This window comes from Lepisma saccharinum, chromosome 12, assembly GCF_977018435.1.
Source record: "Lepisma saccharinum chromosome 12, izLepSacc3.1, whole genome shotgun sequence".
NCBI lineage: Eukaryota > Metazoa > Arthropoda > Insecta > Zygentoma > Lepismatidae > Lepisma > Lepisma saccharinum.
Window position 1 is genome coordinate 63,468,352 of NC_139240.1, and position 17,081 is coordinate 63,485,432.

The 17,081-nt window shown below is 37.2% G+C and overlaps 1 protein-coding gene across 1 annotated transcript in view; it reads right to left on the reverse strand.

Moving 5' to 3' along the window:
• The window catches only part of LOC145996360 (uncharacterized), a 56,967-nt gene that overhangs the window by 19,316 nt on the left and 20,570 nt on the right, over positions 1 to 17,081 (reverse strand). Inside the window, exons 6-7 of the mRNA XM_083132791.1 lie at positions 15,934 to 16,094; positions 5,255 to 5,325 (exon numbers count right to left, since the gene is read on the reverse strand). Coding sequence (XP_082988917.1) covers positions 5,255 to 5,325; positions 15,934 to 16,094 — 232 coding nt within the window. The remainder of the gene's footprint in view (positions 1 to 5,254; positions 5,326 to 15,933; positions 16,095 to 17,081) is intronic.

The following is a 17,081-nucleotide window of genomic DNA, read 5'->3' on the forward strand; positions in this document are numbered from 1 at the left end:
TTCGTTATTAAATAAGAAATACAGTATCACTTTCACTTGCAGATACACATTTATACTCGTAAATTGTGGAGAGAGAACATTCATTAACGGAGGAAGGTCGTGGCCTTCTCTTGAGCTGATGTGAATATCGTCTGCTCTCTCTCTCACACGTCACAGCAGGGATACCAACTATATTATAATTTCTCTAAAGGTAGGATCGATAGAGTAACACGGGTTTCGGTACTGGAGTGACCCACAATAGCAGGCACGTAGCGAGGGGGAGGGGTATGGGGGCTGAAGCTCCCAGAAATCTAACAAATATCTAATTTAAATGTTATTTTTTATTGTTAATAACAGAAATAAAGATATAACCACAGTACTGCATTACATGGAAAAAAGTGTAGTGTATAATAGAGCAACCAGGTTATAATTTTATATTCTACCATTTAATCCAAAGAATAAATGGATCCACAGCTTCCAAAACTTATAGTTTTCTTTGTGACAGGTCACAGAATATAAACTTTATGAGTAAAATTTACCACTTACTGTTAAAGCCTTTTTTTTGAACGATTGTGTAAAATTTAATAAAACACAATAACTATGATTTTCAGTACACTAACTGTCCAAAATATAAGAAAAATAATGAACAACAATTGTGTTAGATATTCACTGATACGGTGGATCGAGTAGCAAAGTCTCCCCATTTATGTAATAACAATAAATTTGGATTAAAATTGATATATTTTTAATAACTTATAATAGTTATTATTGTAAAATAACAATAATTATTATTGTCATTATTTGTACTAATCAAGTTTTATGTATGGCCTGACCCCCTCTACAAATATTTCTGGCGACGCTCGTGCTGATAAGGGATGAGCCAGCCAACCCTCCCCCCCGCCCCAAGATAAAATTCTGGCTACGGTCCTGCACAATAGTATCTTAACCACGTTCGTTCACTATATCACGATGTGACGTTCAGGAATTTAAACAAAGAAACAAACAAACATCGCGACGATGAGGTAGAATGTGAATGATAGCATTATATGATGATGAGACCTCTGATTTTTAGGTTCTAAAGAGTGTGCTTTTAGGTTACTAAAATAGGCTCTAAAATCCTAAAATTGGTTCTAAAAACCATAAAACAGGTTCTAAAAATCCTAAAGTAGGTTTGAAAAATCTAAAGTTAGGCTCGAAAAATCCTGAAGTCTGTTAAAAAAAAATTATAATAGTTGAAAAATCCTGAAAAATACTTTTTATGTATAGTCAACTTTGAATTTTTGAATTTGAATTTGAATTTGAATTTAAAATTTTGGGTGCGTCAGCACTAAGGCTATTTTGCACCCGTCACATCATACGGGGTCCAGCCCCTTATCTTTACAAAGAACAACTCTAACGTTGCATAAGTAAAATCTTTAAAGCTTAAAATGTTCTGACTTTCATTAAAAGCTGAGGCTGAAAAGGGCCCTCAGCACAAAATCGGACAAAAAACAGGACAACACACACAAAATTATACTGGCCAGAGTGCCAGTCGCCAGAGCCTCGTTGGTCTTTAGTCCAGGGTGCACTACGTGGAAGTGAGGTTGACTTTTGGGCGACTTAGAAGAACGCCCGCCCCTTACACCCCTATGTATAGTCAACGGCAATGAAAATAGAACACCTATATCCTGAAATACTCACTATCACGCTTAACGTTATGTGGGTTGCCTAACCCTACGGCGATGGCAGAACTTACCATTGGAAATTTGCAATTAAAAATCCACTCTTCGCCGTATAGTTAGGCAACAATCATGTTTCATGTTATCCAGTCAAACTCCGCAATTTTGTCTGCGAGGATCATCTTATATGCTGAAAATAATTCTTCAACAAAAACATAGTCAGTGGTGCAAACTTCAATGCCGAAGAGTTAGTTTCAAGGCGTGAATGCCACAAAGCACAGAAGTGACGCGAAAGTGAGCAAGACCACACAGATCAGACCACTTTGGATTGTACAGGTAACAGTGGCACCAGACATTTTGCTTTGTTTAGAGCTTTGAAAAATCACCATGGACGTGGAGGAAGGGGAATCGACAGAGAGGACGTTTCAAACACGTTCGTCATTAAATTTTTTCGTGACCAAACAAAGCAAATGCCTCTGTGTGACGTAAAAATCCTGTAAAACCTTTAAAAATATAAAAAAACCTAAAAATAGGCTTGATTTAGGCACATAAACCTAAAATAGGTTCTAACAAGCAAAATAGGTTTCTTTAGGCACTACAAAACTTCATCAGTCGTTGCGTTTTTTAACGAAACGCTGACGTAACTTATTATTTCTTATATACCTTTAAAGAAAAAAAATAGGTTAAAAACCTACAATCCGAGGTCTAATGATGATACAAACACAGTGATCCATTGACTGATTGACTACGTTATTTTACGATGCATTTCTGTCACGTTTGGCTAATAGCGACGATGGGAATAGGTGATAATATGATGAAATTGACACTTACAAAGAACAGCCATGCATAGGTCGGGATTCGAACCTGCACTCCCGGTGTTGTTGCGTTCTATGAATAGCACCCCGCTACGGAGGTTACTACTTATATGGATGATATATTGACATTAGGGTGCTTTAACAAAGGCCCGCAGCGGGGCCTGTGGCATACAATCAAAATTTATCAGGTTTTTCTTCCTTAGTCTGAAATACAGGTGTCCTATATAATCATAATATAAAAATTATATTTAATTTAAATATAATTCGTATAATTTTCTTAGAGCAAGAAGCAGAACATGTTGAATGTTGAAACTGAGTATTATATGAGGCTAATAAAAGTTTCAAAATTATTATTTGATTTCAATTGTGATGTACCTCTGGTGCGACGTTTATTATATTTAACCTTTTGGTTACCACGATCTAAATAGATACGTTCGATAAAGCCCAGGTGACCACATATCTATAAATAGATACGTTGTCATGTTCGTAGTTTTTACCTCATAATGTCGCTGTTATTCGCTGGAATTGCGATTTTTTTTTATATTATTGTTAACACATATAGACCCTATGTCGGCGTAAGGACTGTTACACGTCCCTGGAAATTTATTGTTATTCCATAAAAAAAGCGGGAAAATGGCGGCTTTTTTGAGAAAAAAAAAGCATTTTTGTGCACAATTTCTTCAGAAATATTGGAATTTTCCGGCTCCTCCCCTCCCCCCACATCCAGATACACTCAATGTGCATACATTATATATAGTCCGAATATATGGTTCATTCCGCGTATATCTGTACTTGATTCGTCCGTCTAGGGCAATTAGCCTCCGATCTACAAACAGTCATCTAAATTAAACTCCGCATTTTGCTAAAAATCGGTCCGGTCATCGGGGGCTTACCTGCAAAATGGGCTCGGTAATCAAAAGATTAATCACAAAACTGTGTGTGTTCTATCAAGCTGTTACTTTAATTATAAAAGTGGTAATATTTAATCATTTCAAACAATATATTTTTAAACTTTTTATTTGATTTTGACGCTGTAGCGAATTACAATTGTTTCATATAAAATAATGTTTTCACATCATGATTTCATTCTACTATAAACAAACGAAATTAACTAATTTTCACAGAAATATTTGAACACTATTTTAATGTAGTAGGCTACTTGGTTTAGAACATGATTTCGCTAATTTCGTATATGTTTACGTATGTCAAAACAATCCACGAATGCAGGCTATATCAGATTAGTTACTTAATTACAAGCAGCAGCGTCCCATAAACTCGTAAAAAACCGTACACAAACAATTATTTTTATCTAGCGCGGGGCCCCGGGCGAGTCCTGGCAGCACTTCTTGGATTTCAGCTAAAGGTGTAGTTCATATCTGTATGGGTGTTCTCTTTGTGTCCCTTCGCCAATTTCATCACTCATTCTTATCTTCGCGATTAGCCAAAAGTGGCACAAAAGCAAAGTAAAATAAAACTAAAAGGGTGTCTAACAGTCTGGAAAACACGGGAATCCTGGAAAAGTCAGGGAATTTACTTTTTCTGGAAATGTCAGGGAAATTTGATGTGTATTTCTGGAAAAACTAACATTTTTGTAGCAGTGCACTAAAAGTAGTTTTTTGAAAAAAGAGCAAGCAAGAAATTGTAAATTTTTTGTGGACAAACTATACTTCAATTTGGTATACTGGCTATCACCAGTAACTCTCAGTAGAAATTCTACTATTATTAAATACTCTAGGAAAATGTCATGTTTTGAACTATTTTCATGTAGAGATCTAGTACAATAAGTGGGTGTTGGAATTCTGCACTTTCTTGTTGCAATTTTTAGGTTGTGTTTTGTAGATGCTAGAATTCATACAGATTTTATTACTAAACTTTACTATAATTATGTATTACGAGTTTTTTTTAAAAAAAAATCTTAGTTAACCATAGGCAATCTGCCATTACCACTTTTACATGTGAAGTGAATATTCCAAGTGGAATTCTAAGTGCAGTGTTAGCTCAAATATAGTAACTTTTTTACATATATGCTTAAACAAGGTAGGTGAGCCAAAGGTAGCCCATGTTCCCAAGGTGGCCCACGTTGCGAAAATCATATTAGTATTTAACACAGCTAACAAATGGCACTACATTAATATACCCAGTCTCCCTCAGGTGCACCATGCAGAAAACGAACTGTCTCGGGCTGCCAGCAGCCATTTTATGTATGTTATTGTGGAACCCCTGGTATCGTAGGGACTGTGCAGTGTGCAGACCACTCCTCCACGGAGGTCGGCTATTCGTCGTTAGTGTCTATAATGCATGTCAACAATCAAACTTTTGATTTGAATTGTTGTTTTAAGTCCACTTTATGCACAGTAAGGCTAATCGGGACTGGACCTACAGTTTAAAGTGGGATCCGAACCACTTGTGCCTCCACCGGGTATCGAACCCGGGACCCCTTGATTACAAGGCGAAGACGTAACCACTGCGCCATCGGGGAGGCCAATCAAACGTTTGACACTAACAATGTTCTCTAATAAGATGTAGAAACATGAATAAATATGGTTTCTTGAGCACAAGCATCATTTTCTAAGCCAACTATAAGCATTGGGCCACCTTGGGAACAGATGTAACGGTTTTGTAATTATTATTTTCTTTTTTTTTAAAAAAGAAAGTTACAAGCAATGTTACAAAATATCCATTTGGTACACGTTGTTAATTAGTTATAGGAGTTATTTCTTCTAATTTGAGAATTTTTTTTTCTCATTAGAGATTTGTAAATTGCCATAGAAGCTTAACTAGTGCCATCTTTGGTTCACCTACCTTACATGAATTGCTACAATGGCTTCAGCCTGGAAAATGTTGGTACTTGGTCTGGAAAAGATGGAAAATCCCTGGAATTTTGATTTTGCGAAATTTTAAACACCTTGACTAATCAAGTCAATCAAACAAGCAAATTGCACAGTGGTTCGGATCCAACTTCAAAATGTAGGTTCACTGCAGATTATCTTATCTGATCATATAGAGGACTTGAAAACAATACGTTTGATAACTTTTTCATAGGATACTAGTAACAAATACGACTGATGCAGGCTTGTCGAAGGAACGTTAAGGTTTCTTGTAAGAAAAAGTGGCGCTGTGATTGTGGTTATATAGGCCTACAGATTTGAATTGAAACGAAAAAACTTAAGACCCCAGAACCAGGAGCGTACATTCTAGCCTAGTTAGGCTATTTGCGAAGCCTAAAGTCTAGAGAATAAAATACAGGAGAAAAATCGATCAGAAATTGTTAATAAAATTATTCATATCAGTGAGATGATGGTTGTGTTTCTGGAGTTGGCAACCTGATTTCGTATGAGTTGGCAACCTGATTTCCAATGAATTGGCAACCTGATCTCTTAGGATTGGTTTGAGTTGCTGTTTTAAGTCCACTTTATGCACAGTAAAGCTAATCGAGACTGGACCTACAGTTTAAAGTGGGATCCGAACCACTTGTGCCTCCACCGGGTATCGAACCCGTTTTGATTTCTTAGAAGATTGTAAAGTTATTTCTATTCATAGCCTAGGACCACGTGACATAGTGAAATAGCCCAGATATTGGACTCTGTATACGCTACTGCTCAGAACTTATTAAGCCCCTGCACTTGTCAAGCAACCTTAGTGAGCAAATCAATAACGCTGCAATTCATTAGCAGGGAGCGGTTTTGTAGGTAAAATTATATTTTTTTGTTGCTTCGTAAGTCAGCCATACTGAATAGGAGTGTCGACCATATGCCTGCAATGTAATCTGGGAAGTCTTATTTCCCATAAAAGTGCACAATTCTTCTTTTAGCACATAAAACACATATTCCTATGGAAATAAAATGTACATATTTTAGACATTCCACACGAACTAACGTTTCCATATTCTTTGCGTAAACACATCTTTTGGAGTTAATGCAAAAATTAGACGAAATTCGTGGTAAATTACTGTTCTCTTCGTGACTCCACAACAAGCCGTTCGCTACTACTACAGCCACACTACTGACCTACAGTTTAAAGTGGGAGCCGAACCACAACGTGCTTCCAAGGGGTATCGAACCCGGGACCCCTTGATTACAAGGTCCCGAACATATAGGTAAAATTGTTGGTGTAAGTGCGAATCACATCCCGCACTTCAAATATGCACGTCTGACTACGTGTTATGTGATTGCTTCATTTGCTTTATTTTACTTCGCTTTTGTGCCACTTTTGGCTAATTTCCGAGGATGGGGATGAGTGCTGATATGATGAATGAAATTGATGAATGTACACTCTCAAATATCCATACCTAGGCTGGGATTCGAACCCGGGACCCCTGGCGTCGTAGCGTGATGTGCTAACCACTCTGCCACGGTGGCGGCTACGTGTGATGTGGAAAGGTTTTCACAATACAAGTCACTGTTCAAGATACCCGACGTGCAATTTCAATGGATAATTTAGAAGTGTGCTTTGCAGTTCATGGTAATCAACAGAATTCAACAAGCAATGAGTGTCCTTCCACTAGTGGGTATCTATAGAGCGTCTCAACCTTAAAAGTCAGTATGGGTTAAATGGAGCGCGTGAATAAATAACGGTGCTGTGGAGTAACAATGCATTCTAAAAATAACTTCAAACAATGGTCAACACTTTTCTCGCTTGGTCTGCATGTGTATCGCGACAAACCGAAAAGTTTCTCGCTAATCAACTTTTTCGTGTTACGGTCTGATGATTTATACAAAATAACTCTCCTCGTAAGCAAATGCATTCACCCAGGCGAAGAATATCATATCTACAAACATCATAGATCCCGGAGAAAAAAATATGGCGAAGTTGTTAAAGCGGTTTGATATTTATGGCTTTTGAAGTATTTACTAGAAAACAATTAAGCGTTTTGCAAAATTGCACTATTATGAAAAATTCAGATCACATGAATTTATGACAGGTTATATAATGCCGTGTAAATAGAGCATAAAAACCTCTACAGGATAATGATTTCACTGTTTGAAATTTTTGACTTTTACATTTTGTAAATTTTGTAACATCTCGCAACGCAGCGGTGGTAGAGAAGGACAGAGCTATTGGCAAAACTCATGTATTAGAGAGAGAGGGAAGTACTCCATTTACTTCCATAGTGACTTTTAAGGTTGAGAAATGAAAATATTTTTGACTTTTAGCCAAATATTTCTGTTACTTGTAGTTTCTTAGCACCTAAAAATCCGTTCCCTATTCATAGCAATGTTTTCCCGTAACTTCAAACCTAGAACAGCACTTATTATTTAGAAAGGATGGCAACACTGCGCCAAGAGCGCATGTGTTTGTAGTAGCCCATACGGAATGCAGATAACACAGAAGGATTAAAGTCTCCTCCCACGAGTAGAATAGGCTTAACACACGATAACATAATGCCACTTTAATTTGTAGCAACGACATGTTCAAGACCATCTTGTAAAATATAAAATTACGCAAGATTGAAAGTGCAGTTAGCTCTGTTTTTGCCTTCGGGATTCCTGTCAAGGTCAAAACATAAGTACGCGTGTTAACATGTACTTTTTTCCCCATTCCAACTGGAATCTTTACACTACTTGCACACGCGTGGGAAATATGCCATTATGTTTTTACACAGTAAACAGGGTGACAACGAAATGTTGTATATAAACAGGGTAACACTAAATGTTGTGTAATCAACTTACCTTCACATTCAAAACGGAAGATTCGACACAACAAACCGTTTGTCAGCAATTCGCTCAGCTGTCTCGTGTGCGGTGATGCCAAATATCTGAATGCGGCTTATCGTGCTTTTGCCATGTGAGGAAGCGTTTCTTTATCCACTACTGCGCGATTGCACCAGGTGAGGTAAGACCAGGACGGTCAAACGATATCATTACGTCATCAATCACTAGGTGTTGGTATCGTAGTTGCCAAATCGGTGTTTTTATATGCATATTTCAAGGTATTATTCTTGTTTAGTATTTACTTCGCGCAGTGTTGCCACTAGCTATCAATAACTTATGACCTGTGATAAAATTGAATATCGTTTTACTTTTCTCCTTTGGGTCTACAGGCCTATGGCCTTCCAATTCTTCCCTGCCACTCTCCCAGAATCAAGAAAATATGCACGAAAGAATGTGAAAAAGAAGGCAAAATAAATAACCTATGGAAACAGCTGGAAACGAGTGGCTACGAGAAGGATGATAGACTGGACATTAACAGAAGAAGGAAGAAAAATGGCGGGGAGAAGAGGAAGAGAAAGAAAAAGAGAGGTGGTTTGGAATAAGGAGTATGGGAAGACACCAGAAAAGATATGCAAAGTGCTTAGGAAAGCGGGCATTAAAACTTACAGGAAGGGAGAGAGAAGCATCTTAAGAATAGCGAAGAATGCAAACAAGAAAGAGGAAATCAGAGAAGAGGAAGAGGAAGGGATTATCTACGAAGTTTGGTTTGGTTTGAGTTGGTGTTTTAAGTCCACTTTATGCACAGTAAGGCTAATCGGGACTGGACCTACAGTTTAAAGTGGGATCCGAACCACTTGTGCCTCCACCGGGTATCGAACCCGGGACCCCTTGATTACAAGGCAATGACGTTATCTACGAAGTGAAATGTAAAGAATGTCAGAGTGTGTACATAGGAGAAACGAGAAAGAGGCTGAAAGACAGGTTGAAACAACATAGGGATGATGTACGACTTAAGAGAGAGAGAGATGCGATATTTAAACACACGAGAGAAACAGGACATGACATAGAGTGGGATGAGGCTAAGCAGATAGGAAGGAAGAAGAGAATACTAGTGAGAAAATTGAAGGACTCCAAGGAAATAGAGAAGAAAGGTGAAGAAGACACAATGAACTGGAATGGGGGACTGAAGATAAACGTAGAATGGAAGAAGATGTTAGAAAGAGTGGAAATGACAAGAGAGAAAGAGAAAGAAAGGAAAAAGAGCGTGAGATAAAGAGTCCAACTACATTCCAGATGAAAGAAAATGTTAAGCTAAATCGCCTGTCAGGTGAAAGTACAGTTGACAAGGGAAGGCTACCTGCTAGAATGTTCCAGGAAAACAACTTTCTAATAGTCTGGAGTGGAGTAATTTTTGTGTATACTATATATCGTCCTGTTTTGTACCTTGTTACATTTGTACTTGGTGCAGAGTCTGAAGAAGACCTTGCTAGAAGGTTGAAACGTTACGTTTAGTTTATGTTTTATAATAAAATAAATTTCTGCCTTGGTCAGCATATTGAGTTTTTCATTTATTTCCTTACATTAATTACAAAGTTGACCCGTTAGTGTCAATTGTGTCTATGATGTGTATATTGAGGATAAAATTAAGTTCTTCGAGGGATCGTAGCGTCGGAACGAGGCGTCAAACAGAAAAAAACTTTAAGAAGAACAGTGTTTTGCTGTAGTGATTTCTATGCGCTGTGAAAGCTTATACGGCGACTGGATGTGTTCTTTGTACACTCCTGTTCACATGAAGTGGCACATTTTATAAAGTTGGACAGTTGAAGCTTGTGTCACTTTATGTGAACAGGAGTGTACTATATTTTTCGAGAACGAGACGGTGCAGTTGGATAAGAGACGGAGACACTCCTAGAGAAATAACGATGCAAGAAAAATATTTCGTTTCCTTGGTGATGATGCAACAGCATGAAACGTGGACTGTGCGCAAAATCAACACTCAGTTTAAAATTCATCATGCATGTCAATGAGGGAAGACGTGTTTATTTTTCATAATGTTGTTTACCTTACTTTTCAGCGGACCATGCTTGCAAGATATGCTCTTGGCTTTGTCCTATCCACATGGCTGTTCTATTCCGCATAATAGAGTGACTACTCACCGTGATTTCATTGAATTCCGGAGAATTATGCGTGAATTCTGCTTGAATTTTTCTCCGTAGACGTGAAAAATTGCAACTTTTATTAATCCAAATCGCATTGAGCTTCTACATATTTATAAATGCCATGACGCAACTTTTTCACAGTTTAGTTTTTATTTTTATCGAGGAAGGAAAAGAAAAAGCTGCATGGAAAGTAAAACAGAATTCTCTCAATCCGTTTGCTTTGTTAGTGTCCTTTGCAGAACATTGTATCTGACATATGGGAGATTATTGCAAGATATCTTGAAGTTGATTAGGTATATTTGAAATTGTTATACAGTTTTTCGTAGATTACTGTATCGCGTAACATCTGTGACTTGTGTTTGTAGATGTATTTCTAGGCTAAGTATGCAAAATGGCAAATTGAAACTCCGCACCGTAAATTAAATGGGTGTCTACCTATCAGTCAAGAAAAAGTCAAGAAATTATGCTTGCGGTCAAGAAGTTTTGCTATTTTTTTTACAGTATAGTGAATTTACGTTATTATATACCAGTACTGGAATTTGATAAAATTGAAGATTTGGAAATCTAAAATTGTATTTAGTTGTGCTTAAGGTTTGTTCACTTTGTTCCTTAAGAATTACATTCTTGTGTGCATGAAGGTTTGTAAAAATATTAGATAAAGTAATGTGGCCATTCCCCATCCAGCATGAAGTCTGAAGCATTAATTTTTACATGCAGAAACTCTAAATCTCTTGTTATGTTAAGTACAGCTTCAGTTTTCATCTTAACCGACCGACCTTGTGGTAGGGGTTTTTCATTGAAAAGAATATATATTTCCTTAATTTTCCCTCCCCCCCCAAAAAAAGAGATAAAGGTCAAGATAAAGTCATGAAAAAGTCAAGAATTTTGGATCTGTTATTTTGGTAGACACCATGTATATGTACCGTTCAATTGAATTGAATTAGAATTTTTGTTGGATACATTACAATCGCACACACCATTTATATTGTTATTATATTTCTGTGTGTGTGAGGGGAGGGGGATGAGAGGCGGTGGTAATACGTAAGGTTGATATAGAAGAAAACATCTGCTTGCACCCTTGAATTTTAGGAAAGTTCGCCTTGAAAACCGGAAATTATACTTGAATTTTATCATGGTCCTAGAGTAGCAAAATCTAGGATTTTGTTAGTGGTTCTTAGTCGCCGATAATTCATGGAATCTCAGAATTCTTCTTCAGACGTTGAGAAGAATGGAGGTGGTTGTCACGAAGTCTATATTTTAACTGGTAAATACAGCAAGTGTTCTGTTCGTTTGGATTGACTGATTGACGCCAGGGGTCTCTAGTTCAAATGTGTTTAGATTGAATCTGTTACATGTGTTAAATCCATAGGCGTGTGCAGACCCTCTGATTAAGGAGGTTAAAAGCCTTGATGAAAGTTCAGTCGGGGAACGAAAAACCTCATTCCATCTCATTGTTTTAAGGTATTGATGGGTACTAAACAGGGGCTTATATACTTTGTAGTGTGTGCGTCAGGCCCACCGGAAATCACTCTAGCTTCCGTGGCACAAAAGTTATCTGTTCCTCCCCCCTTTTCCTTCTCTGTGGTTCAGACTAATTTACATATAAACATGATTTCCGTACAGCAGATTAAAAATTACATTCATTTCCAATGTGCGACCAATTTATTCTGCGATCACATAACTAGGCTAGCGAATAGAATTCGTGAGTCTTAATAAGAAGTACTTTTCTGGAGAGCGAAGTGAGATAGTCGAATTACATAGGAAATATATCCGCCGTAGTTGCTTGAAACTTTCGTCGGCCTGAAAATCCTTTATTTTTAAAAGATAATAATATTGTTTAATAACGTTAATTTCTAAGTGAGAGTATTAGGTGGGGCAACTGCCCCATTTGTCCCTCCGTGCGCACGTCTATTGTTAAATCTTGAGAAGTTTGTTAATTTGGGCAATGAATAAAATAGAACGTCAAAATAATTGAAGACTACAGGGGAAAAAGGAGGCAAGTCAGTAAATGGTTGAATATGAGTTAAAGGCAGATTCATGTAGCTTCAATGATGTAGTTTATGTGGACTCAATCTCAGAGCAATTGGGAGGTTAGTCACTGAGAAATTTAATCTTGAAGATTTCGCCTACAGGGGAAGAAGGAGGTAAGTCAGTTGAATACAGGGGGAAAGGGAGGCAAGTCCTTTTACGAAAGTAACTTCACCGTCTGATCATGCATCTGAAACACTACAATGCAGCATGGATTTACACAATCGTGCGCGGGGAAGAAAACAAAAACAGAAGCCTTGCGCCTCATCTGGAATCTAACGAATTTCTACACCCTGCTAGAGCTTATGAGAGACTTCTACAAATATCAGAGGAAAAGTACAAAGATCTTCAGGAATTGAAAGTGTTCTGCACAAGAGAGGCTCAGGTTTACTACACAAACCTGCCACATGGACCTAAGGGGCAGAAACAATAAGGACAGCATTGCCTAAACCTGAACAAATGAATTTGTGCACCACTTCATAATGATGTAAACTGTTACATTAGGAAAGTTTTTGTCATAACTTTTGTACTCTTCTTGAATCAATTTCTTTCGTATTTCATTTTTATACAAAGAAATATACGCTTGCTTCATAATACATGTAATGAACAACATACATCAATAAGAATAAATATGATTTGGTTTCAAACTTTAAATTTGATATTCTGTACAATTATGGAAAACTGACTTGCCTCCTTTTTTCCCTGTAGTCTTCAATTGTTTTAATTGAAAAGCAATGCTGGTGATTAACATTAAGCTCTTAATTTATAATGAACGTCCTCAAGGCGCATAGTGGACGTTTTCCACTACACGGTCACATCAGCCTCGATTCAGTGTGCGTGTTGCGTCATTCAAGGAATGGAGGGTGGTGATAAGGTTCGTTACCAGGTCTGGGCATGGCTGTTCTTTGCGAGTGTTCCTTCATCAGTTACATCCCATGGTCACTCATCCCCATCTTCGCAATTATAGCCAAAAAGTGGCAGAGGAGCGAAGTAAAATAAACCAAACCTATCATTGTAATTGTCTTATTTTACGTCGCTTTTGTTGATGCCGAATTCAAGACACTAACACTTGGCCATCAAGGTGACAGAATGCTATTTTCATACATTTTAAAATGATATTATGTTTAAAAATCTCATAAACTTTCTTTGTCGACACTATTTATTCGGTCAAGATCATAACACCATGTTACTGAAAATGGTACAAATAGGCAAAAGAGTTTATTTGTCATGAAAAATATTTACAAAAGTGGCTCAAATACAATTTATCTTTGAGCAAATACAGTAATATCATCTTGTATGTGACATCCAAGTGGTCTCCACAGTTACACAGTGCTTTTGGCACTATTATCTTCAAATATAAACTTCCAACTTATAAACTTCAGTACCTTTACCTTCATTTTGATATGTATTAGTGTTATGGAGGCAAAATAGCCCAGTACAGTATATTTAACATGGTTGTTAAAAGTAATTGAATATAAATGCTGTATAACATTAAAGTATGTTCTTACTTGAAGGTATGTTTCAAGATTTCTATGAGGTGAAAAGAAATATTTCTAGAAACACAGAGTATATATGTTTTAGGATTTGTATGAGCTTAGAGAATATGTTTCAGGATTTGTATGAACTTAGAGAAATATGTTTCTATAAACACAGAATATGTTTCAGAATTTGTATGAGCTTAGAGAAATATGTTTCTAGAAACAGAATATGTTTCATGATTTGTATGAACTGATAAAAATATGTTTCTAGAAACAGAATATGTTTCAGGATTTGTATGAGCTGATAAAAATATGTTTCAAGAAACACAGAATATGTTTCAGGATTTATATGAGCTTAGAGAAATATGTTTCTAGAAACACAGAATATGTTTCAGGATTTGTATGAGTTTAGAGAAATATGTTTCTAGAAACACAAAATATGTTTCAGAATTTGTATGAGCTTAGAGAAATATGTTTCTGGAAACAGAATATGTTTCAGGATTTGTATGATCTTAGAGAAATATGTTTTTGGAAACAGAATATGTTTCAGGATTTGTATGAGCTTAGAGAAATATGTTTCTAGAAACATCGAATATGTTTCAGGATTTGTATGAGCTTAGAGGAATATGTTTCTAGAAACACCGAATATGTTTCAGTATTTGTATGAGCTTATAGAAATATGTTTCTAGAAGCAGAATATGTTTCTGGATTTGTATGAGCTTAGAGAAATATGTTTCTAGAAACAGAATATGTTTCAGGATTTGTACGAGTTTAGAGAAATATGTTTCTGGAAACATAGAATACATTTCAGGGACATTTAACAAAAAATGGTCCTACTCAATGTAAATAATGAGTCAATCTGGTAATTATTGTTGTTCTTAATTGCATTAAGGTTTAAATGTTGTGAATGCATTTGCATATTTCACTAACAAAAATTATTAGCAACTGTATAGCGTGTATGCTTCACAGACAAAAGAAGTCAAACTTTATTACAGTTACAGCTTCACATACGTTACACATTTTCGTTAATGCTTTTCATGCATTGTCATCCTCAAGTTTTTTTTAAATTTGTTAGCAGACAACACAAAGTACTCAATCATTCTAAGAAATCAGTTTATGAACATTTTAATCCTATCGCATGTCTAGAACCGTAACATTTTATGTGTGAAGGTTACGCAAGTAACGCTGGAATGTTCCTTCAGGCTTTGTATTAGCTGAAACAAATACATTTCTAGAAAACAGAACATATTTCAGGATTTGTACGAGCTAAAAGAAATATGTTTCTTGAAACAGAGAATATGTATGTGTTCACTCATGTGTTTTAAAAGTCCTACGGGATTCCAAAAAGCCATAACTTTAAAGTAATAGGTTTATTACAACGAAATATTGTTTTTTATACACAGAGGAAATTTCAAAATTTTGTTCTGCCCACACTGCTGAATGTCGTGTATGCAGGTCACAACGCGATCACGTGATTACAAGATGGCGTCGATGCAGGGAAAAGCTCAGTGTGTTTTATGGCTTGCCAAGTTAAAATCTTGTGTTTTGGTGCGGATAAGGTTCCAAACAACGTCAAGACACAGGTGTATGCACAGATACCGACAGATCTTGACCTGAACTTCAAGATACGTGACGTGATTCACAACATTCCGGACGAGAACCGTCAGAACGCAATTCTAGGATTCAAACGAAGATTGCAACATTGTTTGGACGTCAATAGTGCTCAGCTGGGGATGAACCAAACCACATGAAGCATTACTTTTAAAGTTTCCTCTGTGTAATAAAAAATATTTCGATGTAGGCCTAATAAACATATTACTTTAAAAGTTATAGGTTTTTAGAATCCTGCAGTACTTTTAAAGCACACTGTTTATGTAAGTTGCCTCTGCTGAAACGTTAACCACAGATAGAGATGCATTTATATCACGAGGTGCTGAAACAGAATCCCACTAACATCTGCTAGGTTGTTTGAATTACAATGAGTAACCAGTCCGAGCACCAGCATGTAGATAATTCACATATTCTTCACCTATTTAAACGCCTGTTCACTGATATTTTGACAGTAATGTAAACCACTCAAGGTCGCCAATGCCTTTTGAACTTGATTACGTAACTGTCTCGAACAGCCTTTCGAAAGAACCCATACGTCTAGCTCATCGGGAAACGTATCGTTTAGCCTTTAACCACGTGCCCCCCTTCACCGACATGTTGCCAATATATTTTTCAAAAACCAGTGGAATCGGAGTCTTTTCGCATGGGACAAATTCCAGATTTCGCAGTGCGTGGATAAGAACGACTTTCGCTTCCAAAAGGGCGAATCGCATTCCTGAGGAAAAAGAAGAAAAAAAGATTGTTAGAGCCAAAGAGTTATCAATTTGTTCTAATAGTTTAGAAACGTGTTACAGATGATACAGAGACCATGGGGAAGCGAATGCTGACGGAAAAAAATGTTCAAAATTTCACCACCAGGCGGAAATATGGCGCTTAAAATTAAATTTTTCCTATTCAGAGCCGTCGGAAGCCTGGTCGAATAAACGGATTGCGTTGAAACTTGATATAGATGCTATGGAGACCATTGGGAAGCAAATGCTGACAAAAAAGTTCAAAGTTTCATCACAAGGGGTAATGTGGCGCTTATAATTAAATTCCTCCTGCTCAGAGCCCTCTGAAAACCATTCGAAGCAACGGATTGCGGTGAAACGTGGTGCAGAGGATACAGAGACCATGGGGAAGCGAATGCTGTCGAAAACAAATTTGTTCAAATTTTCACCACCAGGTGCAAATGTGGGGTTGAAATGTGGTGAACAGTGAACAACATCACGGGAAACGCTTTGTGCGACCATTGATGACACTGCCTTACGCTTCCAAAGGGTCATTCACGTTGACGGGGCGCATACTGAACGCTGCTGTACCGACATAAACCCAAATTACTGATTGTTGTTACTTCAGCTCCACATTTCAACCTGGTGGCGAAATTTTGAACTATTTTTTTCATCAGCATTCGCTTCCACATGATCTCCATGGCGTCTATACCAAGTTTAAGATCAAATCGTTGCTTCGACCGGGCTCTGAGTAGGGAAAACATAATTCTAAGCACCGCATTTCCACCTGGTGGTGAAATTTTGAACTATTTTTTTTTTCGTCAGCATTCGCTTCCTCATGTTCTCCATAGCCCTTATATCAAATTTCAACAAAATCCGTTTCTTCGACCGGTCTCCCGACGGCTCTGATTAGGAAAAAAAGTAATTTTAAGCGCCATATTTCCAACTGGTGAGAGTGAGGGCGGCAGTCACGGGCTGTTGCCCCACGGGTT